Source organism: Elgaria multicarinata, chromosome 13 (assembly GCF_023053635.1).
Source record: "Elgaria multicarinata webbii isolate HBS135686 ecotype San Diego chromosome 13, rElgMul1.1.pri, whole genome shotgun sequence".
Lineage (NCBI taxonomy): Eukaryota > Metazoa > Chordata > Lepidosauria > Squamata > Anguidae > Elgaria > Elgaria multicarinata.
Window position 1 is genome coordinate 22,062,396 of NC_086183.1, and position 27,939 is coordinate 22,090,334.

Below are 27,939 nucleotides of genomic sequence, written 5' to 3' on the forward strand. Positions count from 1 at the left end.
GAAGGCTGATCCCGATTCTAGTCTTCAGTAGGAGTGGATTTTAAACCGAGCTAGAAAAAAAGAAAAGGAAATAAAAGAGCATTCAGTATCTTGTATAAGAAAACAGTACTATTACAAAACACACACACACACACACTCCCTTCTTGGGGAAATAATAAACAAATATTTAGTCAGGGTGAGCAATTGCCAAACTGTATGCAGACACTGGATTGGATCCAGGCTGAGTCATCTTTTGAGTCGACCCACCAAAATCAATAGGATTTTAATCAGTCTACTTTAAGTTGGACTAAATCTGGATCCCATGGATTGTATTCACATTTGGGAACTGAATGCCTGAATAGGGCTTGAATTGATTATACATGACTGCCATGAACAGCCCTTCAGAGATTGCTCTCCATCCCCTGAAATCTGGCTTAACTCAAGCCCTATGCAGGTGTTCACCTGCACATGAGTAGGTCTAAACTGTGAGGGAGATATGGGCATGCATATAAGCTCTGCCCCCCAGTATGCCTGCATGCCCAGCTACTATTTAGATCTGCACACATTCAGCACTCAAAACTGAATAGGGCCATGTAACTGCATTCAGCTGGATGCATTTATAAAGCATTTACAAAGCTCCTGAAACTGAAAACCCTGATAAGTTCTGTAAGTGCATGCAGGTGAATCCAAACAAAGCCATCCCTGAATACAGCTAAGAGCATGAGGACATTTGGCAGTGAAGTACACAGATTCGCCAGTGTCCCCTATGCAGGTTAGCCTGACTCAGGCGAAGGCTTCATTTGCTCACATAGGTTCTGGGAGCACTTCAGTAGCACTGGCTCTTAAGTGTCCCTGGGACCTCAACACCCCTGCTTATTAAGGCGCTTGTCCTTCCACCCCACTGTTAGTTGGAAGTCACATTCTGTTAGCTCCTCTGGCCTCTGCATAGAAAATACCAGCTGGGGAGCATGTTACGTAGGGGGAGAAACATTTTCCTTCCTTTCCAGCTTCATCCTAGAGTTTCCTGCACAAACTTTCTTCTGGTTCCAGCAGAGGGTCTGGTCCAGCAGCTCACAGTTCAGAATGTTGCTTGTTCTGTTCTGTTTTGATGGGCTCCAGCCTTTGCCACAAAATCTGGACATCCAGATGAATCGATTGGCCTTAATATCCTCAGGTTAAATCTATGATTTTTCCTCAGTGGTTATGGTTTTGCCAATGAGGCTGGACTTCCAGAAACCAACGAAACATCCCCTCTTCTCAATTATCTGCCATGGTATGGATGTGACTCTGGGATATTAAATATAGCCGCATAGATGGGAGCAGTAGGGACCTATTTTCTTAAACAAATGAAGAGCCAGTTGCCAAATCTGATCATTCCAGTGACTAGTGGGTACTCGGATTTTTGCACCCTTACCTATTGGCAGGGATGTTGGAGGAATACATCGGGGTGGGGTGAAGTTTGCTGATCTTTCATTAGCTCACCCCCCCCCCCATCTGGACTTTGTCTCAGTGACCCATGAGGAGGCACACCAAGTCGGGCCAGCTCATGGATTTTTGGGATTCCCCCCCTTTAAAAATTGAAATTTGTGTAAATTGCGACCGTAATTTGCATTATTTGCATAAATTGCTGCCATAACTTGTGAAATTTGAACAAATTGTGGCTACAATTTGCATCAATTGAGCAAACCGCAGCCACAATTTCTGCACAAATGATGGGTGTAATTTGTAATTTGCGCAAATATCCGTTTAAGGGGAAATGAAACGAAGTCAGCTTGTGAATGTAAACTAAGCCATGCAGGCAGCAGGGAACTGGTAGGCCAGTAAGGATTGTAAACAACAGATTTACCTATGTATTGGTATGAGCAGGAGGACAAATTTATTTATTAATTTGAGATTTGGGTCTTACTCATTTAGCGCCTATGCACTACTCTCATTGGGTCAAGTGGGTAGATTAGTGAACTAAGGCAAGCAGTTGTTGGGGAATCTGAACCACCTTTCCATGCTCACCTACCATTTTGCGTTGCTGTTGTGACTCTCCAGTGGCTGATGACCTCTGTAATGGTGTGTGCTATACTACCGTTGGGTAACCGCAGGTCATCTGCGCCATTGCCATTGAAATTCCCACAAGATCGGAATACTTTATTGGCCAGTGACCCACTGAGGGCCACCGTCAGGTCTCCTCTGGAGCTGTAGAGAACCCTCATGTCTGTTCCTTGGGTCACTATCACCACGTTTTGGACCAAGCTCACCGATACTTCCTTTGAAGGTTGGGCTGGGAGGTTCACTGGATGCCCGTTCACCTGAAACAGGCAAAGCAACAGGTCACTTGGTGACACCAAGAACAGTGTCAGCATGAGATAAACACATGTAGAGGTGATCACGGCAGCACCAGGTTTCTTCTCTTAAAGAATGTCATGCTTACCTAGCTACACTAGAACTGTAAGATGTTCATTATCCGAGATTTTCATTGTGGAGGAGCCAGAGGGATGTGGGGTTTTGTCTGCTTGTTCTCCTGCACTAACAATATTACAAAGCCCCTCTAATGAGAAAGTTCTCAAAGTTTGATGCAGGCATTTCTTTTTCAACATTTGAAAAATAAATTTTGAATGGGGAAAGCAGTTCTGCTGAAAGACTTCCTCCATAAAAGGGAGCTCTCATCTGTCGCCATCAGTAGCCATTCCATCAGCCTGTACAGAGAGGGGTGAGAGTGGAAGCAGGGCCTTTCCTCAGCCCTACTGAAAGACTTAGGCCATGGCTAGATGAGTGGGTTGGAAGGGTACGATCTCACGATTTTATGATTGCGAGATCGTCCCCCTCATACATGTGGCACGTGACATCCCAGGAGGAAGAGAACATCATGCCCGCCATTTTGGATTTTTTTTTTAAAGGAAAAGGAGCTCGTGCAAAATTTTAATCTTTTTTTTTAAAAAAAAAAACACCTCGCACTCCTTTCACCCCACCCCTGATGAGCACAGAGCTCCTGAGGAGCTCTACACCCCATGCCCAGTTCCCAGCTCTTCATAGTTACTCACGAGGAGCAGGGACAAACCACAATGCCCACCCACACGTCCTGCATTTGCGGGATCATCCCAAGACTGCAGGAAAAAGTGGGGGAAAAGAGTAGGGCGATATCCCAGGGCAAGAGAGGGATCATCCCTCCCTGCCCTCAGGATCCCCTGTGCGTCATATGAATGCACAGGGATGATCCCGGGGTTATCCCCAGGATATTGCCTGGTCTAGACATGGCCTTAATTACCACCCCTTCCTTCCCCATTCTTTTTTTCCTTGTGTGTCATATCCTTTTGGATTGTAAGCCTGTGGGCAGGGACTATCTTCTTTGATTATATGTAAGCCACACTAGGAGCTTTGAAAAAAGGAGGCTTGGAAAAAAGGAAGCTAAGGGGAGACATGATAGAGATGTACAAATATGATACATGGTATGGAGAATGTGGAAAGGGAAACATTTTTTCTCCTTCTCCTATAATACTAGAACCTGGGCTCATCCCATGAAGCTGATTGGTGGGAGATTCAGGACAGATAAAAGGATGGACTTCTTCACATAGCACAGAGTTAAATTCAGGAATTCATTACCACAAGATGTCATGATGGCCACAAGTTTCGATGGCTTTAAAAGGGGGTTGGATAAATTCCTGGAGGAGAAGGGTATCAGTGGCTACTAGCCCTGATGGCTATGTGCTACCTCCAGCATCAGAGGCAATAAGCCTGTGTGCACCAGTTGTTGCACTGTGTCCTGCTTGTGGGTCCCTGGTTCACAGCTGGTTGGCCCTGTGTGAACAGTGTGTTGGACTAGATGGATTCTTGGTCTGATCCAGCAGGGCTCTTCTTATGTTCTTATGGGATCCGTTTAAGGTGATGAGTGGGATAAAACTATTCCAAATCTATCAGTCAGTCACTTTGGAAAGTGAGTGGTTGCTGGAGAAATAGGAGATACTTACTGTTCCCTTTTACTGGTCATTATCACTTCTCACTCCTTAAGCCGCCGCATTGGCACCCTGCCTTACTCCAATTTCGTTGTCCTATATTTTCTAAAACTCAACATCTCACTGGCTTGGACTCTATCTCCCTCTTTCCTTTTCAGCCATCACACAGCCATCATATTTGCTAGGCAGGATTTCAGTTTGCAGAATGACACCATCTCTATACAAGTGTAGAAATGGTTATAAGAAGAGTAGATGGCCAGATCATGACTTCTGTCAGTTGCCACTCTCTGCTTCTTACCGAGACTGAGCTGTCCTGCTTCACCAGCACAATAAGTTTGTGGAAGTAGACGGTGACGGACACCACAATGGGCGAAGGGCACTGGGGACACTTCTGCAACTGTACCACCACCCGGTACCAAGACTTAGACTTGGCATTGACGAGAGCAGAGATTTCATAGGACCCATCAGGTGGAAGCTTTCCAGAGACCCCATCAAAAGTGGTGAAGATATGCCCATGGGCAATGGTGCAGTGGCCCTCGTGCTGAACACAAGTCCACTTGGCATGACTCAAGATGCAGGATTCTCCGGCGGCACATGGAAGTGGCGTGCAGACCACCCGGCCCTGCTGTTGGCAGGTGCATTGCTCCCTGCAATTGGCTGTGATCACCTTCGCTCCAATCTGCCAGTAAAAACACAACAGGGTTAGGGAAGGTGGAATGGGTAGAAGTTGGGACACTTGCAGTTTCTTGCCATCACTGACAGCCTAAAAGATAGGATGGCTCTATGTCTTATCTTCCTTAAGGGCTCATCACAATTATGGTGACTTAAGGACAAATTTGTGAAATCTTTCATGCCCAGATAGATTAGCAACAGGGTTTTTTTCTTCAGTTTTTTCTCTTTCTGCAAGGTGGGGGCTTCCCAGTAGAGGCTGGTGGCCCCAATTTTGGTGAGGCTGTGATCCATTCTGGGTTTCAGTCAGAACCAGCCAGAACTCTAAAGGAGCTGAAACCAATCCCCAAAATGGTCCTGACTGGTTCCGATGAAAACCCAGAATAGAATCACAGCCCCACCAAAATCAGAGTCACCAGCTTCCACTTGGGCTGCCTTAGAGATTTGGGCACCTCAGGTGAACCTCAATTTTCTTACATTTTGGGCCACGCCTTTGTCTTCATCCTCCTGGGCGTACTCCCATTTCTGTCTCCACTTCATTCTTCCTATTCTTCCTTACCCATGCCTGTTATCACATTGCTTCCTTTTCCAGCAATCAGAATGTCAAAATGGTTTAAACCACCATCCCCCACCCCAATATTAAATCCATGCCACGAGATCCCAATGGTATACCTATAGATCTTTTAAACTGGGGAATGAAAGAACCGATATCTTGGACATACTTGCTCCCATGCTAAAACTTGCACTTCTTCTGAAGAACTCAATATGCATATAACCATCACTAAAATCAAGAAATACATGAGGTTATTGTCCTCTGTGGCTCCTCCTGGAAGCTCTGCTCTGAAGGCTAGCAGGGAGAGGAATCCACGCTACTATCTCTGATAAGTGCACACTGCCTTTTCCTTATTGGGAGGGGGACCAGCAGGCTAAGTGGGTAACAGGGACTTCCCGTAGTGCACCTTTGGCTCGGGTCCAGACTAGGGCTGTGCACGGACCCCTTGAACCACTTCGTGGCCCAATCTGCAACCTTCGGATCACGCCGATCCGCTTCGGGTCGAATCGACCCTCCCCTGCTCCGCTCTGTGGAGCGAGATCCGGAGCAGCGGATTGACATTTTACCCCCCCTTCCCTACTTACTTGCCTCTGTGGTGGTGGAGGCAGGTAAGTGGGGAAGGGGAGGCAAAATGGGGGCCGAATAAGCCGCCCTCCCCCCTGCCCCCTTACCTGCCTCTGCCACCGTCGCCACAAGGACTGCGATGGTGGCAGAGCCAGGTAAGCCCCCCTCCCCCGCACTTACCTGGCTCTGTTGTGGTCCGTCGCAGGCTTCAACTGAGGCCTGGCCCTCAGTTGAAGCCTGCACCGCACCGGACTGTGATGGAGGCAAGTAAGCCCCCTGCCCCTTTACCTGACTCCACCGCTATTGCTGCACGGACTGTACCGCCGCTGCCAGGTGAGCCCCCCTTATCTGTGTTCAGAGCTCCAGATGGAGGTGAACCACTTTGCCTCAATCCGCAGCTCCCCCAACCTGATCCAGATCCGCCTTTGGTGGAGGCAGATCAGGTCAGTCTGCTCCGGATTCGCTATCCGAATTGGAGCGGAGCACAGCCCCAGTCCAGATGATATTAAGGATTGTGGCCCTGCCCCTGATCTCGGGGTGGTGGTGGTGGTGGTGACCCTGTCTACTGACATCCTCCAGCCTATGGAGGGATTGTTGGGGGGTCATCAGCCCCCTCATATATATACCCCATACCCAATTTAGTACATCCTATTCTCAACTCTCTAACCTTCTGTCACTTGCCTTAAACCACATGCCTTTGTGGAAGCACCGGCATTGGCTGATGGGCGCACAGTGGTATCCAGCCATGAAGTAGCCCTTTTTACATTGGCAGCCTTCGGCACAGTTGTTGGGACACTTGGTGATGCTGGTTGCCTCTTTGCATCTGCTAGGACAAGCCCTGGTGCAGAGTTCATAATGACTGTTGGCTGGGCATTTCATAGCTGCAAGGAAGATTGAGGAAGATGAGGTCACTTACTGCCTGATGGGGAGGCAGAGTACCTAGGAAGCCGCTTCAGACACTGCCAGACCACTGGTCCATCTAGCTCAACATTAATGTTACTAAGGAAATGGGGCAGACTCTGGTAGTAGGATGGGTAATGAAAATGTGGGTGGGCTATATGAGCTCCATATCTCTTTGCTATGCTGAATCTTGACATTCCTGAGCTTTGCAATCCCTTTTCATGTGTTCTGCCTAGGCTTATTGGTCCATGAAAGGTCCTTCTTCTTCTCTCCCCATGGTCAAGGTTGAGCCGTACAGTAAGCAGTAGTCAAAGGGGAGCCAGGAGCCAGTAATTACATTACAGCATCAGAATCATGGAACAAGGGCAAAGATCAGAGCTGAGGATGAGGCTAGGAGACCACACCAAGGAACAAGGTCTGGGGTCACAGCTGAGGAACATACCCCAATGCATCACACTCCAGAAGGCTGTTGTTGCTCTGGAAAACTACCCCCCCCCCAGGAAGCCCTTTAGAGGTCTTTCTGTCTAGGAAGGTCCAATAACCAGGCTGGATGAACAAGGTCAATCTAAGGCCTGAAATCACTTCAGTGCCCAGGAAGATGCTCCTAACTGTAGTTCTGGAGGCTCACCAGAAAATACTCCCCCTTGGCATTGCCCCATCCTGTCCTCGAGGCTGCGCAGTTAGGATGCCTGCGGCCTTAGCTGATGGGCTGCCTCTCCCTGGATGATTGGTTCTGTTGGAGCACTTACGGCAGAATTTTGCTGTCCTCCAGGGCTGGATCTTAACACCAGCGGCTTGACACGCAGTGACGTAGCCTCGAATAGCTCTGCAGAGAATCACGGGGTTTCCTCTCGCCTTGCAGAGATCGTGCACACAGTTGTTGTAGAAGTCCGCAGGGTTGATTGTGGAATAGCACGCGCTGAAAGGGCCGTAGGGCGCCTGCAGGATGCCGCACTGGCTGTTGTGTACATAGCTGGCCTTCCGGCTCTGTTGGCAAGCTCCACACACCGAAGCCGCACAATCCTCAGCGCAGACGGCTGTGGGGCCGTCCACTTTCCAAGCAGCTGCAAAGGCTCGGATGCTCACGGGCATGTGGCTGGTGGGCACGGAGAAGTCATCAAGGCCTCTGCCATTATAATTGCCACACAGGCCACACATTTGGCCATGATATGTGTCGGGCACTTTGACCATAAGGTGGTAGAGCTGGTCAAAGGAGACGAACAAGCCAAAGTCTGTCCGGAGCACAATGTTGTCGCCATGGTAGTACGCCCACATGCCATCAGTCTCCAAGCGGAAAGGTAAGTAGGTGGCCGCACCATCTACCTGTGGCATTGGCAGTGGAGAATAATAGCTTTATCACACCAGCATTATACTGCACAATCACTGTGAATTGCGTGCAAAGGACTCTGAAGTTTTCCATCTTATAATCTGCTTTGACTGTGAAGCACTCCCATGCATCCTGCTTTAATTGTGCTATAAAGCCAAAAGACCCGACCTATTTTGGTACTACTTTTGGAGCGAATCATTTGTTGTTCTCTGAGTGGCCACTGGGGGTGCAGGAGCAGGATTTGATACTTTTAAGCTTCAAATTAAACAAATGCTTACATCTGCATAAGTTTTAAAGATAAAGACATCAAAATTGGCACAGTAATAGATATTAAGGAGAGCTTTAAGCATACCAAATTTGAATTGGATTGGGTCATCCGGTGATTTTTTATGACTTTTTTACATTTCCCCCTTTAAACCCATTTCCTGGTATGCAAAGGATCTTAGGAGCGCTGCTGCCCGGGTTGTGATTTAGCTAACAACAACAACAGCTAAACGCTGTAGGGGATAATTCGAGGGAAACAGGTACATGGGATGAAGCTCTTAGTGAGAAACTAACAGGCAGGCAGTTCAAGATATCAGACACCCTTTCGGTTTAGCCAAAGCAAGCACTTATCTAGTTTGATTTCTTGCCTTCGACAACAGGGCTTTTAGTCATTTATGCATTTACTATAATTCCATACCACCCAATAGTCAAAACTCTCTGGGCAGTTCACACCCATTAAAACCATAAAATACAATGTAAGGTACAATATCAAATTTGGCCAGTTGAAAAAGACAGTATGAAATAAAAGTCAAAACCAAAGTGAAACCCAGCAGCAATGCAAAGTTGCTTTCAGGGATGGGGAACGTATGGTCCACCCGATGGTTTTGGCTATGCTGGCCAGGGATTTTGGAGGGCCACTTCTGCAGGAGGGCCACAAGTTGCTCACCTCTGCTATATATGCAAACCCAGTGTCAGCACATGGCATCCTTGGGCTCTTGCATCCTAACAGGGCCCGTCACTGCACTGATACCTGTCCTTTTGCCCCGTGTCCTCAGCATCTTGAAACCATAATTTTAAATTTCTCACAAGAGTCTCGACGACATAGTGCAGCACTTACGCATTTTGGAAAAGTAAAATGGTGCCTCCAAGCGGCCCAGCACTAATTGTAGCTAAGCTGTTACATCTGCTGCCTCCATCAGGTGAGCTGACTAAGGGGCATCAGTGTAGGTGGGAACCCCCACAAAGGCCATTTTCCCGAGGGATCCCTGAATCCTAGAGCTGGTTCTCTTTATATGTCTATTCTATACCCATTGTCATTCTCCAGCACATGTCAGTGGTAGCTATGCTACCTTTACATCCACCCATCTGGTTGCTGCGTGCATATACTAGGGATGTCCATTGCTGTGAAATCTGGCCCTTTTGGGGCTCAATAGAAACCCTGATAAGAACCCAACCCAACTTGGCTCACATTTGCAGGCTGAGCCATGGTTCTCCCCCCACAACCACAACCCCCCCCCCCCCCGGAACTTTTTCTTTTTTTAAAAAAAATGCTTAGTTAGAAATGTACACGCATTTCCACCACAATGTGCACGATTTACACAAATTTGTGGCATAATTTACACAATTTTCTTCCGCAATTTGTGCAAATTATTCAACTTACAGTTGAGATTTGCACACATTTCTCTTTATGCAAATTAAACAAACATGGAAAAATCAGCAAATGTGCCCGAATTGATGCAAACTGAGTCAAGCCAGCATGCAGGAAATGAGCTGAAGTTCAGGGCGATGAGGAGATGACAGCTCAGTGAGTTCTACCCCTTGGACAGATTCTTCTGATATCCCTCCCATATACCCTATTTATTCAACAGTGTATGTCCTTTCAGCAAAGAACCATGTGTACCCTATCCTGAACTCCCCAATTCACAGAGCCTTACCAAGATGAAGCCTCTCTTTTCCCGCAAGATTGAGATGGTGTGTTGATAGGCTGTGACAGACACAACCTTTGTTACAGAGACCTTGCCCTTGGACCGCCTCTCGTTCTCCACGTTGACCAAGAAGGAAGGAAGAGAGCTCTTGCGTGTGCAGCTTCTAGCCAGGGTGTAGGTGCAGTTGCTCTGGAGGTCAAATTTGGTGCCATCAAAGGTGATGTAGTGTGGGTCGCCTGCCACATGGCATGTCCCACTCTTCCTGGGAGCAACCCCATGGCACATCTGGATACCATCCATCACACGACATTCCTCGTGAGGACCACAGGAGGAACGGTGGCACTCCATGATCCCACCTACTTGGCAAACGCATCTCTCCTTGCAGAACCCGTTGAGATAGAAAGACTCACCAGCCTTGTAGTAGAAGCCTTGGTGGACGCAGCCACACTGGGAGATGGCAACACACTGGTCACCACTCAAAACAAAGCCTTCATTGCATTCACAACCCTCGCGGCATTTGGCAGTGCAGACCACTGGGTTGAAGAGGCTGCGGCATGTCACAGGGCAGTCACTGGCACAGACTTTATAGTGGCTATTTGCTGGGCAATCAGGCTCTGGAGAGACACAGGGAGACATCAGTGGCATGGCTGAACCATGTTCCATTTCATATCCCTAGATCTTCCTCTAAACCCAACGATCTTAATCTCATCAATGCAAATCAGCGGTGCAGAATCGCTTACAGCCTGATTCCATTTCAGAGAAGCTCTCATTTCAGAAAAGCTGCATTCCAGAGGTTGGCAGGACCGAAGGCAAAAAGGGGCAGGGCCAAAATATCAAACCATACCAGCATATTCTAGTTGAACACTCTTGTTTCTGGTAACTAAGGCCACAGCTAGACCTAAGGTTTATCCTGGGATCATCCAGGGTTCGCTCCTGCCTGAGCACTAGATCCCCTGTGTGTCACCTAGATGAACAGGTTTGACCCCTGGATGATCCAGGGATAAACCTTAGGTCTAGCTATGGCCTATGGCTAGATCTGCCCTGCTGCTTTATAGTGGTCTTGAAGTGCTTTGGTAACTGTTGAGGCACAATCCACATTCCACATACCACTTTCATAGTGCAATTTCCTGCTTTTTTTATTTTTATACCAGATGCATAATGATTTGACACAAGGTATAGATCTGGCCTAAGCTTTACAAGAGGCATCTCAACTTTTAGAATGGGGGAAAAAACTGCACCAAAGCCCAGAACCACTCCATGATCAGGGGTTGGGTGGGGGGAAGAGATGGGGACAAGGGACGGGGCCATGGCTTTCTACAGAACCCTGGAGGGCTGAATTGGGTCTCCTGGATGGCCGGGTTTGTCCCCCAGGCTTGAGGCTCTGGACACCTGCCCTAAATCCTCTCTTGCACCAACAACAAATTAAGAAGTGTAAGAGGATGGGTCTGCTTTCACATACAACATCTCGTAGATGCACTTACTGCACAGGTTGGTGGATCTCCACTCATACACATGGATGCCAGCTGTTTGGCAAGCCGCAGCGTAGGAGGAGAGAATGTGACAGATGACATTCTTGTTTCCTTTGTTGGAGCAATAGTCAAAGACACAGTCTTTGAAGTACGACTCAGGCGGCACCGCGTTGTGGCACATCTTGAAGGGGCCGTGCTTGTCTAGGAGGCTGCCGCATTCCCTGCCCGTCCTCTGGGTGCGCTCCACATTGGCAAGGTCTCTGCAGGCCTGCTTCTCCTCCTCAATGCAGCCCGGAATATCCCGCACCTTCCAGCTTCTGCCAAAGTCTCCTGGTCTAGTGGTTAGTACTCCGTTTTGCTGCAGCATGTCATCATCTGGCCGCCCGTTGTAATTGCCGCACAAGCCGCACAAGTAACCCCTGTAGGTCCCTGGCACCATGAGACGGATATTATTCTTCCCATCAAAGGTGACGGTCAAACCAAAATCAGTCGTGAGGACAACATCCCAGCCCTGGCGGTAGAGGGAGACTTTGTCGTATTCAATGCTGTAGGGCAGGTTGATCAGCAGGCCATTCAGCTGGAAAGCAAGGAGGCGGAGAAGGAGCAGGGAGAGAAAGTATTTAGAAACTTGGCATGAAAAAGATAACTTTTTGGATGAATGCAGTTGGATGGGAACACAGACCTTGATTGTGTTCCCTGGCACCATGTAGTACCAAGTAGTACTACATGGTGCCAGACCCAAGTAGTAAAGAAAGGAAAGTTGGGTGAATGCAAAGCTCCTTGCTCTGCTCACTCCAAAAATGGGTGGCCATGTGCCCTACTATAGAGAGGACATTCCTCCGTTTGAAGGGCTGTGTAGCCAACGTCTGGTTAAAAGATGAAGAACCCTAAGAAAAGGGACTGGATGTTTTCCATCAACGTTGAACACTCAGGCCCTTTCTACACCTACGGGTGTAGAGGGAGGGAGAGGGGGCAATCCCGGAATTACCTGCTTCCAGGATCATCACCCTCAGTCTAAGTGGTCTGCACTATATCACGGGCATTGCGCTCTTCGCACCCGCCATTTTTTTTAAAGGGCCAGAGCTGGAGCGCACTCTCTAGGATGGGATCCCTCGGGATCGTCGTGGGACCACATGTAAAACTGGTCTCAGTTATCCTGGAGAAATGGAGGGATCATCCTTTCCTGATGCCGGGATCCCCTGTGCGTCATTTGGACACACAGGGATGATCCCTCCAAAAAACTATGGTGGGCCTCAGACAGCAGACTGAGTAGGCAAGCACAGAGGTCACCTGATCACAGTGTTCCACACTATTATGAGACGTGTTATGTTTCCCTTTATAGTAATTATTTCTAAATTTGCATCTATACACACAAATGAGCATGTGCATATTTTACGCCAATGGGTGCCTTTGTCTGGAGCCCGTCTGCCCTCTTCCAGAGCCTCCATTGTGCATGACAATGGGGGCTATGGAAATGATCTAATTTCCCCCTTGCATAAATGGAGGCTCCATTTTCACAATGGTGAAAATGTGCAATTTCCAGAGCCTCCATTGTGCACGCATTGGTGGCTCTGAAATTGCACATTCCCCACATTGCAAAAACAGGGCCTTGACAGCTTCTATTTACGCAATGGGGAATTTACATAATTTCTGGAGCATCCATTGCCATGCACAACCGGAGGCTCCGGATGACGGCAGACAGCTGCTGAGCATTTGTCAGGCTTCACAGGCACTTGGTCCAGAGAACAGATGTGGGGGAGTCTGTTGGACGCCTGGACTCTGTTGAGTGCTACGACACCTCTACGAATAAATCCCCCTCTTAAGGGTTGATGGGTCAGCCCAAGAAAAGAGGTATAAGAGAAGAAGGGTGGAAACTGTTATAGTGCACTCACCAAGACCTGGCTTCGGCTGATTGTGACCGTCATCCCATAGACCTTGATCTCTGTGTGTTTGGCAGCAGAAGGGACCTTGAGTCCTTGCCTCTCATGTTGAACAAGGACTTCGAACTGCGTCAGGTTTGCTGTCCTGTAGCAGAGGTGAGCCAGGCGATAAACACAGGTCCCGTAGAAGTCGAAGCGCAACCCATCAAAGGTGATGTAATGTAACTGGCCCAGGGCGATACAGGTCCCATAGATGGTGGGGTAGCATTTCCTCATGCCATTGAGCACGTGGCACCCCTCCCCCTCCCTGCAACGGGAGGTGTGGCAGACTACTTTCTTGTCTTGCGCCCTGCACAAGCAGTGCTGATGACATTGGTTGTCACCCCAGAACTGCTCGTTCGGCGCATAGAGCTGACCGTGGTAGACACAGCCACAGCGGCCTTTGGGGATGCACCTGCCAGCATCCAGCACATAGCCTTGCTTGCACTGGCAGGTCTCCATACAGGGCAGGTGGCACTTCTTTGGAGCATCAGGGTTGGTGCAAGTGGCAGAGCATGCTGACCCACAGGCCACATATTGGCTGTAATCTGGGCAAGTCAAGGCTGTAAATAGGAAGCAAAGGGAAGACAGTCAGCAGGGGTCACTGTGCTTGTGTAAAGCCTCATCTTTGCTCAGCTAGCATTTCGATAAGAATGTAAGAAAAGCCATGCCAGATCAGACCGTGGGTCCATCTAACAAGCCAAAATCTGATTTAATGGTTGTGTGGCTACCCACAATGCATTTGGGGAATTGTAGTTTGATGATGAATGCTATGCTAGACATCTGCGGCTAAGAGAACTTTATTTCCCAGAGTTACTTGACAGGAAGCATTCACAGTTAATGTGGTTAGCAACTGCAATCCCATGTGCTCTTGGCATTAAGAGTCACTGAAATCAATGGGACTGATGTCTAAATTCTTAGAAATAAATTCTTAGTAAATACATTTGCAAAGGAGTGGCTGCAGATTTGTAGCGCAGGGCTGTTTTTTAGGGCTGTGCACGGCCTCAGGGGTGAACCCTGAATCCAAACTAAATCCAGAAGCTCCAAATCAGCCTCTGAAGGTGCAATTTGTGCAGATTCCTATTTACTCAAATTTTAAAAAAGCAATAAAATAAAAATAAAATAAAAAATTCCATATTTTGGAGGAAAAATGGAAGCTCAGCTCAGTAATTCAGAGTCAGAGGCACCATGGTAATCTGGTGAGCCCCCAAAGGGCTGGATTTCTCAGTGACAGACATCCTTATCTCCTTGCTTGTATCACTATCCAGATTTAACATAATCTGCTTCTTTACTTTCTGATCTTTTTCCCAGCAAGGCATTTACCTATCTCTCCAAAGAGCTGAAATGCTTTTTTAAAAAAATAACATAATACTATTTCTCTTTCCACTAACCTGCAGCCCCCATCTGTCTATAGTCCTGCACAGCATGTGCTTACAAAACGCATTCCCTTCTGGAGCTATGATCCAAGAGCATCCTCTTCCACATGTCTGCAGATGCATGACGGGATGGAGCCCTATCTCCAACCATTCCCAGCTATACTCACGGCAGCCGGCGTGCTTCCTCCAGGCAGTTATCACCACCCCTTCTCTTTGACAGGCGTCAGCATAGGTCTTTAATGCTCGGCACAAGATCTGCTTGTAGCCCTGAAAGGTACATAAATCAGTCACGCAGTCGTTCAAATAGGGCTTGGGATCGATCAAGGAATGGCAGTGCCGGAAAGGGCCACCTCTGTGTTTAGCAATCAGGCCACAAAAAGGCTCCGTGCTATATCTGGCCACCAGTTCTGGCGCACAATGCCAGCATTTGCCGTGGCAGCCATGACTACAGGCACTGTCTCCATCTTCCACCTTCCAGCTCTTGCCAAAATCCACGGCATTGGTGGCCAAACCTCCAGAGGATGTAACAAAGTCATCGTTGGGGTCTCCATTGTAGTTGCCACATAGGCCACAGATTTGATTCTGAAAGGCGGGAGTGACCTTCACCACAAGGTAATAATTCCAGTCGTAGTAAACCTTCAGACCGAACTGGGTTTCAATGACCAGTTGGCCTCCGCGGTGGAACAGGGAGAGTTTCCCATTGTGCAAAGATATGGGCAGGCGGGAACGTACTTGGTTGATCTAGAAGTGGCAGAAGCAAATGATAATAATCACTGTCTTTAGTTAAGATTACATACTCTAGGAATGAGCAACATTGAAATGCTATTGCAACCTGCTAATGAGTCTAGTGAATTCATATTTCTCTTTCAGAAAGTGAAGCAACAGCCACAGCCATGAAATTGCCTTAGCTGTGATTCTAATGGCATTAGAATTTTGTTGTGATCATGTGGCTTCCAGCTATATGAAAACAACCTCCCTGAGCTCAGTGGTTTAACACATGCTTTGCAAATTTAGGAATGGATGCAGATTTTGTTTTTGCTTGCAAAATATGGAAGCATGCACTGTTCCAAGTGATTGTGAGAAGATGTCCACTGAAAATGTTCACAAATTGCTGGACGTGCATTTGTGTTCGATTTGCACAACTTCCCCAGTTTGATTTTGCACAAATTTCCCCTGTAGACTGAATCAGCCCAACTTTAGTCTATTGAGGAAAGTTGCATGAATTGGGAAATTTGCTCATTGACTGCTGCTTGCTGGACTCAATTTTTCACAAACACAAACAGGAATTGGGCAGAAGATGAGTGGTGAGATGATGTTTGGAGAATCCAAGCGATTTTGAACATAGCTCAATCACCCATCTCTTCTCTGCATGGAGAAGTTTCTACCCAGATTCAATCTGTGGTATCAGCAGTTGAAAAGATGTTCAGGTAGGGATGTTGAGGAATCTATCCAGGGTTGTGGTGGAACTCACTGAGCTTTCATCAGCTCAGCACCGCAGACTTTGGCTCATTTACTCGTTTACTCTCCCTGACTCAACTTAAACACTTAAATAGAAATACACACAAATTGTGGGGCACCATTTGCTTGATTTCCACAAATTGCAGCTGAAATTTGTATGATTTGCAGAAATTGCAGCTGCAATTTGCATAAATTGTGCAATTTATGAGCAAAATTTGCGTAAATTATACAAAGTGCAGCCGGAATTTTAGAATGTTACACAAATTGCACCCCACAATTTGTGAACATTTCTATTGATGCAATTATTTGAAAAAATGAAAAAGTCCCCCAATTTTGGGGAAAAACACCACTACAAGTCCCGCATTACAAGTCCTGCAAATGGGAGCCAATTTGGCTGCTTGCTGGGAGTCATTCAAATGCCAAAGTGGCTGGATTCCACAGCAATGGACATCTCTAGGTTCAGGTAGTAGGTGATCAGAAGGACCTCTGCCTGAGTTTCTGGAGAGATGCTGCCATTCAGAGTAAGGAGTATTAGACTAGATGAACAAACAGTCTGACCTTTACAGGGCTCAATTGAGAAATAGTCCATCCAAGGCTAGATGGACATATAGTTTGTCCTCCTTTATAAGGAGAACTGTTTTAAAAAAGATGTTTGGCACAAGCAATTAGAAGATTAGAAGAAAGAGGTGCATGACCTAGTCCCCCCACTCGCAAAGTCATAATAGAATCATACCAGAAACTAACTCAACCAAAAATATGTAATACTAGCAAATTGGCATGAATTGCTTAAGAATCACCATTCTCTCTATTTCCACTGTTGTAGTCATGAATGTCATTGTTTATAGAGCCAAAATGGCACCACCCTTGCACAAGAGGGTGGTGATTCAAAAAGGTTCTAAAGACTTGAAAAATCTTTGGGAAAATCCCTAAGGGGAGTGGAAGGGAACCAAAAACAGAGGATAGAGTATGCTCATGGGATGCTGACTTACTCTTGGGCAGGTATGGAAAACATGCAGGGAAGAGGAATAGAACAGAGTGAACAGGATACTAAAGAGCAGCAGACCATATTGCGGGCATGCACAGCTTGTGGCCCTCCAAATCTTTTGTCCTACAACTCCCATCAGCCCTAGCCAGCATAGCCAATGGTGAAGGATCATGGGAGTTGTAGGCCAAAACATTTGAAGGGCTACAAGTTGCCCATTCCTGCCATCCTGCAAAATTTTGTTGCAAAGAAATAAATGAAAGTATGATTTCCCATTTCCGCCTGGCGCCTACACTGTACTGCTTTCGTCGCCAGCTGAAGACCTTTTTATTCACTCAGTATTTTAACACTTAATTTTAACTTAAATTTAAATTTTACTGTTTTAACTCTGTATTTTAATCTTATATCAACTTTGCTGTGTGGTTTTATCCTGGTTGCGCTTTTTATATTGTATTTCATAATTGTGTTTTAACCTGTTGGGTGTTTTACTGTGGTTTTAATTTTTGTGAACCGCCCAGAGAGCTTCGGCTATTGGGCGGTATAAAAATGTAATAAATAAATAAATAAATAAATAAATTTAGTGCTACAGAGAACCATATAAGCAAACACCACTTAGGCCATGTGAATGAAACCACAGAGATTGGCACTTACTCTGACAAGGCCGTATTCGTACTTGACCATCGTGATGTTGTAGCTGTAGATTGTGATGGTGACCTGGTTGACGAAAGAGGAGGGGGAACTCTTCTGGCTCTTGGTAAAGATGTGGAAGAATGGGAGCTTGGAACTGGGCTTGCAGGTCTTAGTCACGGTGTAAGTACAGGTGCCCTGGAAATCATAGCTGTGTCCATCAAAGGTGTGGTAATGGGGCTGCCCAGAGGCCCAGCAGACTGGTTGGGTGGGCAAAATGGGGACACACCTGGGCGAGCCACTCACAACCTTGCAGACAGTCCCTTCACTGCACTGAATTCTGCGGCATGACTGTGTCGCAGGTACACATTTCGGCCTGCCATTTACAACCTGACATACAGTTCCCCTTTGACAATGGGTGTTTTCGCAGGAGCCTGCCATGGGAATACACTGGGGCCAACCATTCACAATGTCACAGACGGTCCCCGCGCTGCAGTGGAATTGGTCACAGGAGGATGCGGTGGGAACACACTGGGGCCAACCAGAAATGATTTGGCACATGGTTCCAGCACTGCAGCTAAATGTTGCACATGAAGCTGGGCTGTGAACACACTGTGGATAACCAGAAACCATTTGACATATGGTCCCAACATTGCATGTGGCATTTCCACAAGAGGATGGGATGGGAACACATTGGGGCCAACCATTACTGATCTGACACACTGCCCCAGCTTGGCACTGGAATTTGTCACAAGAAGGTGAGATGGGAAGGCACGTTGGTTGGCCACCATATATCTCACATACAGTCCCAACATTGCACTTCAATTTTTCACAGGAGGGGGGAATACGAGGGGGAGCAGATGGGGGAGCAGGAGTGGGTGCAGGAGGGGGAGCAGGAGGGGGAGCGGGAACGTGAACACATTGGGGCCAACCATTACTGATTTGACAAACTGTCCCAGCTTTGCACTGGAATTTGTCACAAGAAGGTGAGATGAGAATGCATGTTGGTTGGCCACCGTATATCTCACACACGGTCCCAACATTGCACTTCAATTTTTCACAGGAGGAGGGGATTGGGATGGGAATACGAGGGGGCGCAGGAGGGGGAGCAGGAGGGGGAGGGGGAGCAAGGGCAGGAGGGGGAGCAGGAGCAGGAGGGGGAGCAGCAGGAGGAGCAGGAACATGAACGCATTGGGGCCAACCATTACTGATTTGACAAACTGTCCCAGCTTTGCAGTGAAATTTGTCACAAGAAGGTGAGATGGGAATGCATGTTGGCTGGCCACTGTATATCTCACACATGGTCCCAACATCGCACTTCAATTTTTCACAGGAGGGGGGGATTGGGTTGGGAATATGAGGGGGAGCAGGAGGGGGAGCAGGAGGGGGAGCAGGATGGGGAGGGGGAGGGGGAATGTGAACACATTGGGGCCAACCATTACTGATTTGACAAACTGTCCCGGCTTTGCACTTCAATTTGTCACAAGTAGGTGAGATGGGAATGCATCTTGGCTGCCCAGCATATATCTCACACACAGTTCCTGAATTACAGCTGAATTTTTCACAAGAGGGTGGGTTTGGAATGGGGACACATTTGGGCCAGCCATTATGGATTTCACAAACAGTCCCGTCCTTACAATGGAATCTGTCACAGGAAGGTGAGTTGGGGATACATCTTGGCTGCCCATCGTATATCTCACACACGGTCCCAACATTGCACTTCAGTTTTTCACAGGAGGGGGGAATTGGGTTGGGAATACGAGCAGGAGGGGGAACAGGAGGGGGAGGGGAATGAGGAGGGGGAGGGGGAATGTGAACACATTGGGGCCAACCATTACTGATTTGACAAGCTGTCCCTGCTTTGCAGTGGAATTTTTCACATGAAGGGGAGAGGGGAATACATGTTGGTTGGCCACTGTATATCTCACACACGGTCCCAACATTGCACTTCAATTTTTCACAGGAGGGGGGAATTGGGTTGGGAATACGAGCAGGAGGGGGAGCAGGAGGGGGAGGGGAATGAGGAGGGGGAGGGGGAACGTGAACACATTGGGGCCAACCATTACTGATTTGACAAGCTGTCCCTGCTTTGCAGTGGAATTTTTCACATGAAGGGGAGAGGGGAATACATGTTGGTTGGCCACTGTATATCTCACACACGGTCCCAACATTGCACTTCAATTTTTCACAGGAGGGGGGAATTGGGTTGAGAATACGAGCAGGAGGGGGAGCAGGAGGGGGAGGGGAATGAGGAGGGGGAGGGGGAACGTGAACACATTGGGGCCAACCATTACTGATTTGACAAGCTGTCCCTGCTTTGCAGTGGAATTTTTCACATGAAGGGGAGAGGGGAATACATGTTGGTTGGCCACTGTATATCTCACACACGGTCCCAACATCGCACTTCAATTTTTCACAGGAGCTCGGTATGGGATGGCACGTGGGCCATCCATCGACCATTTTACAAAGCGTTCCCTCTCTGCACTGGATTTTGTCACAGGAGGCTGGAACGGGAACACACATGGGCCAGTCATCAATCATTTCACAGGTGGTTCCATCTTTGCAACCCAGTTTGTCACAGGAGGGTGGGATGGGTACACATTGAGGCCAGGCATCAATCATTTTACAAGTGCTCCCTGGTTTGCAATGGACTTTGTCACAGGATGGTGAGATTGGAATACATTTGGGCCACCCTCCGACAAATTCACAAATTGTCCCTTGTCGGCAATAGATGTTTTCGCAGGAAGGAGGGACTGGAACACACTTAGCTTGACTATTAACTATTTCACAGATGGTTCCTGCTTTACACTTCATTTTTTCACAGGTGGTCTGGATGGAAACGCATTTGGGCCAGCTGTCAACGATTTGACAAACAGTCCCCTGCGCGCACTCTATTTTCTGACAGGAAGTTGGCAACGGCATACATGTAGGCCATCCATTTACTACTTCACATATGGTTCCCGGCCTGCAGGAGTATCTTTCACAGGAAAGCGGGATGGGGGTGCATGTAGGTATCCCATTAACCATTTCACACACAGCCTCCTCTCTGCAAAAAACGGATGCACAAGATGTCGGTGTCTCTGGAATGCACGTTGGCCAGCCATTTACAATGTCACATACTGTCCCACTTTTGCATACGATTTTCTCACAGGAGTGTGGCATGGGCACACACACGGGCCATTCGTTAACCATTTCGCAGATGGTCCCCACCGTGCACTGGATTGTGTCACAGGATGTTATGGCAGGCACACACTTTGGCACATGATCAATGATCTCACAGAGCATTCCTTCTTTGCAATGGATCGTGTTGCAGGAGGCTGGGATGGGCACACATATGGGCAAGCTATTTACAGTCTTGCATTCAGTTCCGGCCACACATTTTAAATTCTCACAGGTCGGCCCCGCAACACATGTAGGCCAGCCTTCAACAATATCACACATAGTCCCTAGCCTGCATTCAACATGCAGGCAAGATGGTGGCAAAGGCACACACTTTGGTCGGCCATTGACCATCTCGCACATGGCTCCTTTGTTGCACAGGATTGTTCCGCATGATGCAGGTGCTGGGACACATTTAGGATGACCGTGAACAATTTCACATACAGTCCCATCTTTGCACTGGAGTTCATGACAGGAAGGCTTGTTGGGCACACATTGGGGCCATCCATTAATAAGGTTGCACACCGTTCCCGGGTTGCACCTAGTGTGTTGGCAGGACCTGGGCGCTGGGATACATTCAGGCCAATTGTTAGTGATCACACAGATGGCACCTTCTTTGCACTGAATGTCAGCACACGACCGCGGAGCTGGTACACACTTCGGGAAGCCATCTGCCTGGTCACATATTGTCCCTTCTTGACATTGGACATGATGACAAGATGGTGGGTAAGGGATGCACTTGGGTAGGCCCCCGACCATCTCACACAGCATCCCCTCTTGGCATTGGGTGGTACTGCAGGTGTGAGGCTCAGGGATGCACTGTGGCTGATTGTATATAACCTTGCACACGTATCCTGCTCCACAACTTGTTCTTCCGCAGGGGTTGGGGGAAGGGCTCAACGGAGGCAGAGCTGCAAGAAAACACAGACAAATCACTGCAGATAAATGGAAAAGCTACCAGTCTCAAAGTACCCTGGAAGCTCTGGAAAGTTGGTGCCACTCACCGTTGGGATGTGGCCTCCAAAACTTCTCTGAAATAGAATTTGGCCACCCGACTGAAAGAGGTTGTCTGTCTGTTTATTGCATTTGAATCCTGCCGTTCTACAAAATATCCCCAAGGGAGCTAACAATAGTAAAAGCCACAAAAGATGTAATATATCAAATGGTATGAAGTCATAGAAATAGCAGCCAGTGAAGAAGTCTTAGATAGAAACACAGGTTAAAACCCAGAGCAACAGGGAAACAAATCAGCTCTGTAAGCCAAATTTCTGTTTTAATCTAAAGGTTTTTGTAAGCAGGCAGAAGGCCATCCATGTGCAAGCTAGCCTTGCCTCCATTGGGTAAGGAATTCTGAGAGTCTGGGTGTTGCTCTTGAAAAGCCCTTTCTTGAGGTCTTACCAAATGTACACCAAAGTTGGTGGGTCAGAGAGAAGGACCTCAGCTGGAGATCTCAACGTCCAAGCAGGTTCATATGGGAAAAGGCCAGCCTTCCCCAACCTTGGGTCCCCAGATGTTGTTAGATTACAACTCTCATCATCCCTGCCTTGGCCATGAGGAGAAACATAGGCCATAGCTGGACCTAAGGTTATCCCTGGATCATCCAGGGGTCAAACCTGTTCATCTAGGTGACACACAGGGGATCCAGTGCTCAGGCAGGGGCGAACCCTAGATGATCCCAGGATAAACCTTAGGTCTAGCCATGGCCATAGTCTAACAACATCTGGTTTTATCCTGGTTGTGCTTTTTATACTGTATTTTGTATTTGTGTTTTTAAACTGTTAGTTGTTTTATTATGGTTTTAATTTTTGTGAACCACCCAGAGAGCTTCAGCTATCGGGCAGTATAAAAATGAAATAAATAAATAAACAAACAAATAAATAAAACATTTGTAGACCCAAGGTTGGGAAAAGCTGGAAAAGGCGGTCCTTTGGGTAATCTGCTCCTAAACTTATTTAAGGCTTTACAGGTCATACAGAGCCAGTATTAACTACTTAGGGCCTTCCTAGACGAGGCCTTAGCACGCCTTCTGACCCGGTTTCCCTGCTGTGCGTCCAGATGACGCACAGGGGAATCCGGAGGCAGGCCACGCTGAGGCCTCCTCCAACGCGCCATAAGCGAATGCGCTTATGGCACGCTTTTTCCCCAGCTCTGGCCTCAGGCCGGGGCTGGGGAAGTGTGGAGACTTCTACAGCTTTTCGCGGCTCCTCGCTCTCGCGAGGAGCCGCGAAAAGCTGCGGACCGGCCTGGCACAGCGCTCATATGAGCGCTGTGCCCATCGGCCCGGGGGTGGGGGGGGAAAGAGAGGGGAGGGCGAAGGATGGCAGGGTGGGTGGCAAGGGGGGGCGGGTGACAGAGGGAGCACCGTGCGCCGCCACCCGCCGCTCGCAAGCAGGCGAGCGGCAAGCACCGCTCGCTGCTTGCGAGCGGCGGCGGCGCGCGGTACTCCCTCTGTCACCTGCCCCCCTTTGCCACCCACCCTGCCATCCTTCGCCCCCCCCGTACAGCCCCCCCCAAAAACACTCACCGTCTCCGGAGTCTTCGGGCCGCACCCGGCCCCTTTAAGCAAAAAAAAAAAAAAAAAAAAATGGCGGACGCTGCAGGGATGCGACATCCCTGCGCGTCTGACGTGTGGAAGCCTGGGGGAGGCGCACTAACGGTAGAGCGCCTTGGTCCCGCCTCCCTGCCGGCGTAAGCCGGCAGGTCTAGCAAGGCCCTTAGTCTTGGGTTACAAGTCACATGCTCCCTCTAACTGGCCCTGGAGATAATGGTTCATGCACATTTCTTCAACCAGCGCTGATGTTCCCTTAAGCAGCTCCAAGCACATCAGCACATCTTTAAAATTAAGCATGAGCTGACTAAAAAGCATAGTTGCTGCTGAATGAACCCATCAAGTTTTACGCTTTTTTAAAAAATTCACATGAAAATCTGTATGCATTTTGTGTGCCTTTCTCCTGAATACATTTTTGTACACATTTTTTGCTTAATTTACACTTTTTTTGCGAGCAATTTTCATACTGTATTGATTTTTTTTTAAAAAAAATACATTCACGAATATGTGAATTTTGTGTGTGTAGCATCCTTTTGGAGTAAGAAGTCACTCCAAAACTCAGAGAAGTGTACATGCCAAAGCGTAATTAAGTTTGCATAATGCTTCAAAAGTGCAAAATTAGGTAAGTATGTATCATGGTATTTGTGATGACCACCCTTCCCTGGGTTTACTCTGGATAACTCTTATTCTTTCTTGACCCCAAAGGACCCAGCTCAGGGGTCTTCATCAGGGGTTTGGGATGCTAAAGCCGTCCCTGTGGCATGCCTACTTCTACTTAGGCCCCACAGCAATACAGATCTACACCCTCGCCCCAAACTTCTCTGTTCCTCTGCCACCATAGATTGACCTGTACCCTCCCCAGGTACTCCAATGACCACACCAGGTGTAAATGAATGCAATTTATTAACAAGGTGTCAATGCAGGTTCAAAAGCTTAATGGTTTCTCTCAGTTCACAAGCGTATGGTTTCAAAGTATAACTTCGTAACGGTTTCAGATGGTAATTTCACTTAAGCGTTTCAAATATAACTTTATAAGCACTCCTACCTTCTAAACCACACTATTCTCTCTCCCACACTCTAATCCACCAAAAGAACAAAGCATGCAGACCCTTCCTATCTCTATTCCACATCTCTCTCTCCCTTCTCTCCTCAGCAGCAGCATATATATCACCGTCCTCCAATTCCTCCCCTTCTCACAGCCAATCCAGACGCTCCACACAAACATCCAATCAGCACTCTCCTTCCATCCAGCACTCACTCCCCCCTCTATGGCTTCATACTTACCATTCTGCTACAAACACACAGTGAGCGCTTTCTTTAAACTCTGCAAACCTTAATAAACTGTCATATTACACCTAACAACATAGCTACATGCAGTAAAACATCACAGTATTCCACTAGGGACAGGATAGAAGTCTCTTTGAAACTTCTTCCTTTAAGTAGGGATGTGCAGATTTTATTAAATCCAGTCTGTCTGCATTTCATGGATTGTTAGGCATCTTTTGTTCTGACTTCCACTCATTGACGAAATCTGATTTTTTAAACCAGAATTTTGTTTTAATTATGCTAATTCTACTTGTGAAAAATTTGTTCTACTTGCACAAATATGCAATAGTTATTAGTGCAACACCCCCCCCAAAGTGAAGTACCAGTCTTGAAGTCTGCAAAATCCATGTGACTAGGAAAAAAAGCAGGTCCGCTGTGGAATCTGCAGGTCAGATTCATCGAAATCCAAACTCATTTGACTCCATTGCAGATTTGTCCAACATCCCTACCTTTAAGCCATCCCTCCCCTTCCTGATGCCTTCAAGATGTACTGGATGACAGCTCCCAACATCCCCAGCCAGATTCGGCTGTGGTAGCTGGGGGTGGTGAGTATCGCAGCCCATCACATCTGAAAGGCTCCAGACTGGAGGAGGTTGCTTTAACCACTGCATCTGACTTTGCACAATGGTTTCCTGCTGTAAAGATGTGGCCAGCAGGGAGCAACATGACTCTATTGCTTAATGCTGTCAGCTTCTTCTTAAAGCAGCTTATTCACTCTCTGGGTATGTGGCGCAAGGATGCTCGAGGACTTCCGTCTTTGTGAATTCCGATATGAACTGATCCAGCTTGACTCTTCTAACGTTCTTATGTTCTTAATCTGCATGCCCAGGACTAATGTGTGGATTGGGACTTAGTTATTCAACCGCATTTGCATTTCCTGAACATTCTGACTGTGCACGTACTGGACCAATTTGCAGAACGCTGCAAGTGTCTGCGAGTGCTGTGGGGCGAACCAACACTCCCCTCTCCAGGGACTTCCGGAAATGCGATGTTGTATAAATGGTGGCCTTAAAGGGGCTATTTATGCAACATTACAGGCTATAAAGGCGTCATTGGGGTGAACCCCAGGAGGGCTGCATTTGGCTCCCATGATCCCTGGATTTCACCCCCAGGAGGGCTGGATTGAGCTCCAGGCCTGTGGTTCCCCACTCCTGCACCAACGGATCATACAGCAGTATTATACCTAGTAGGGGTGTGCACGGACCCCCCGCTCCGCTTCACTTGCAGATCCGCCATTTTCCGGATCGGGCCGCTCCGCCCCGCCCCCGCTCCGCCCACTTCCGCTCCGCTCCGCCCGGAGCTCCGGATCCGGATCCGGAGCTCCGTTTCCCCCCCCCATAGGCTTGCATTGAAAGCTAAAAAATTATACAACTTTTTTTCTGTTCAAGTTAGAAACCTCATGTTTGGCACCATGACACCTCATGGGGATATACACACGCATGCCAAGTTTCAAAGCAATCCCATCATCCCCTGATTTTTGGCGAATTTTTGAAAATCGGGCACCCCACACACAACATCCCTGCGAGGTGGGCAGGGGAGGAGGGAGGGAAGGCAGGCAGGCATGCAGCTGGCATTTCTGGGGGCATAAGGAAGTGAGCCAAGGATAAGCCAGTAATGCATATAAAATGGAATAAATCAATCAATAAACAAAGGAGGGGTGGAATTAAAAGCAGCAGTGTTGCTCAATAAACAACAAGAAGAACTTTTTTTAAAAGGCTATATCTGTCTTTTACCAGCAATAGGGGGACGTGCCCGGGGGAGGGGGAAGTAGCTGCCAGTTCAAGACACTGACAGCCACAGCTCCGAGAAGAAGTAAAACGCTCACTTCGACTCAGAACAGGCATTGCTCCACCACTGAAAAGTGACCATTCACTTCAACTCATGATAGGCATTGCTCCACCGTTTTACTCTCTTTGGAAGGCTCTATGGCCTTCCAGTGCAGGAGAGAGTGGGGGCACGTCCACGATGAGATGCCCTAGGGGAGCTCATCCCCTTGCACCACATCGATTCAGTTGTTCACCAAGGTTAGGGTGGGGAGCAGTGCTGTGTTTCTATCTCTTATTCTTGGCTTAGTATATGATTTCAGGTTGTGTTTGTGCATTTGGTGGGGCTACTGTGTTAAAAAACACGGGGAAAAGCCCGTTCAGATGAAGAAAGAGAAGTTTCCCAGAATCCCAAGTTACCTGTTTTGCCTATGCCCTCCTCCAACTTTGGGATCATCATGACCGGGAGCTGACTCTGCCCCTCAGCCCTTTGAAAAAGGTATTTTTCCCGCCGATTTTTTAAAAACTTCTAGCCCGCGACCCGTACGATGCAGAAAGTTGAGAGTGGTCTCAAAATGACCCCCATCCACGACTCTCTGTGCACAAGAATTTTCAGAACGATAGCTTAAACCCCCCCCCAGTTATCCCCGATTCTTTCCCTCAATGCAATCCTATGGGCGAAAAGCCGAAAACGCAGTTTGAGCCGCGCGGTTGACCCGATTTTCACAAAAACATTGCACGTGAACCACAGCACGCAGAAAGTTGAGAGTAGTCTCAAAATGACCCCCATCCATGACTCTCTGTGCACAAGAATTTTCAGAACGATAGCTTAAACCCCCCCCCAGTTATCCCCGATTCTTTCCCTCAATGCAATCCTATGGGCGAAAAGCCGAAACGCAGTTTGAGCCGCGCGGTTGACCCGATTTTCAAAAAAATATAGCACGCGACACGGACAACGCAGAGAGGTGAGAGTGGTCTCAAAATGACCCCCATCCACGACTCTCTGAGCACAAGAATTTCCAGAGCGATAGCTTCAAAAACAACGTAGTTATGCGCGATTATTTGCCGCAATGCAATCCTATGGCGAAATGTTTTCAAGATGGCGACCGGAGCGCTCCGCCTGAACTCGGAGCTCCGAAAAATGGTCGCTTCTCTTCGCCTTGCTTCTAGGGGGTCCACGGTCCGCTCCTACTCCGCCTCTGGGTAAGGCGGAGCAGGCCAATCCGCTACTGCTTCTACGCTCCTAATCGGAGCGGAGCACATCCCTAATACCTAGCATTTCCTTGACCACTTGGCTTTGGATCAGCACTATCACCTCCCCCTTACTGAATGGCAGAACAAGCACCTGAGATTAGGGACGCACCTCCGTCCAATTGCGTCAAGGGTTCGCCGAACTGCCATCGCTGCCTTGTGCCCTCTTGCTGTGTGAGCTGCTGGATGGCCCAGCGAGTGCTGCAAGCCCCCCCCAT

General features: G+C 48.0%; 1 protein-coding gene across 1 annotated transcript; it reads right to left on the bottom strand.

Moving 5' to 3' along the window:
* Positions 1 to 24: 24 nt before the first annotated feature.
* On the bottom strand, positions 25 to 27,939 carry LOC134408346 (IgGFc-binding protein-like). Its single transcript, XM_063140600.1, has 11 exons — positions 27,834 to 27,939; positions 17,699 to 21,744; positions 14,775 to 15,348; positions 13,205 to 13,794; positions 11,325 to 11,889; positions 9,853 to 10,457; positions 7,356 to 7,929; positions 6,388 to 6,587; positions 4,219 to 4,599; positions 1,991 to 2,279; positions 25 to 50 (listed from the first exon to the last, which is right to left on the bottom strand). The coding sequence occupies exons 1-11, from the start codon at positions 27,937 to 27,939 to the stop codon at positions 25 to 27; spliced, it is 7,956 nt and encodes a 2,651-aa protein (XP_062996670.1).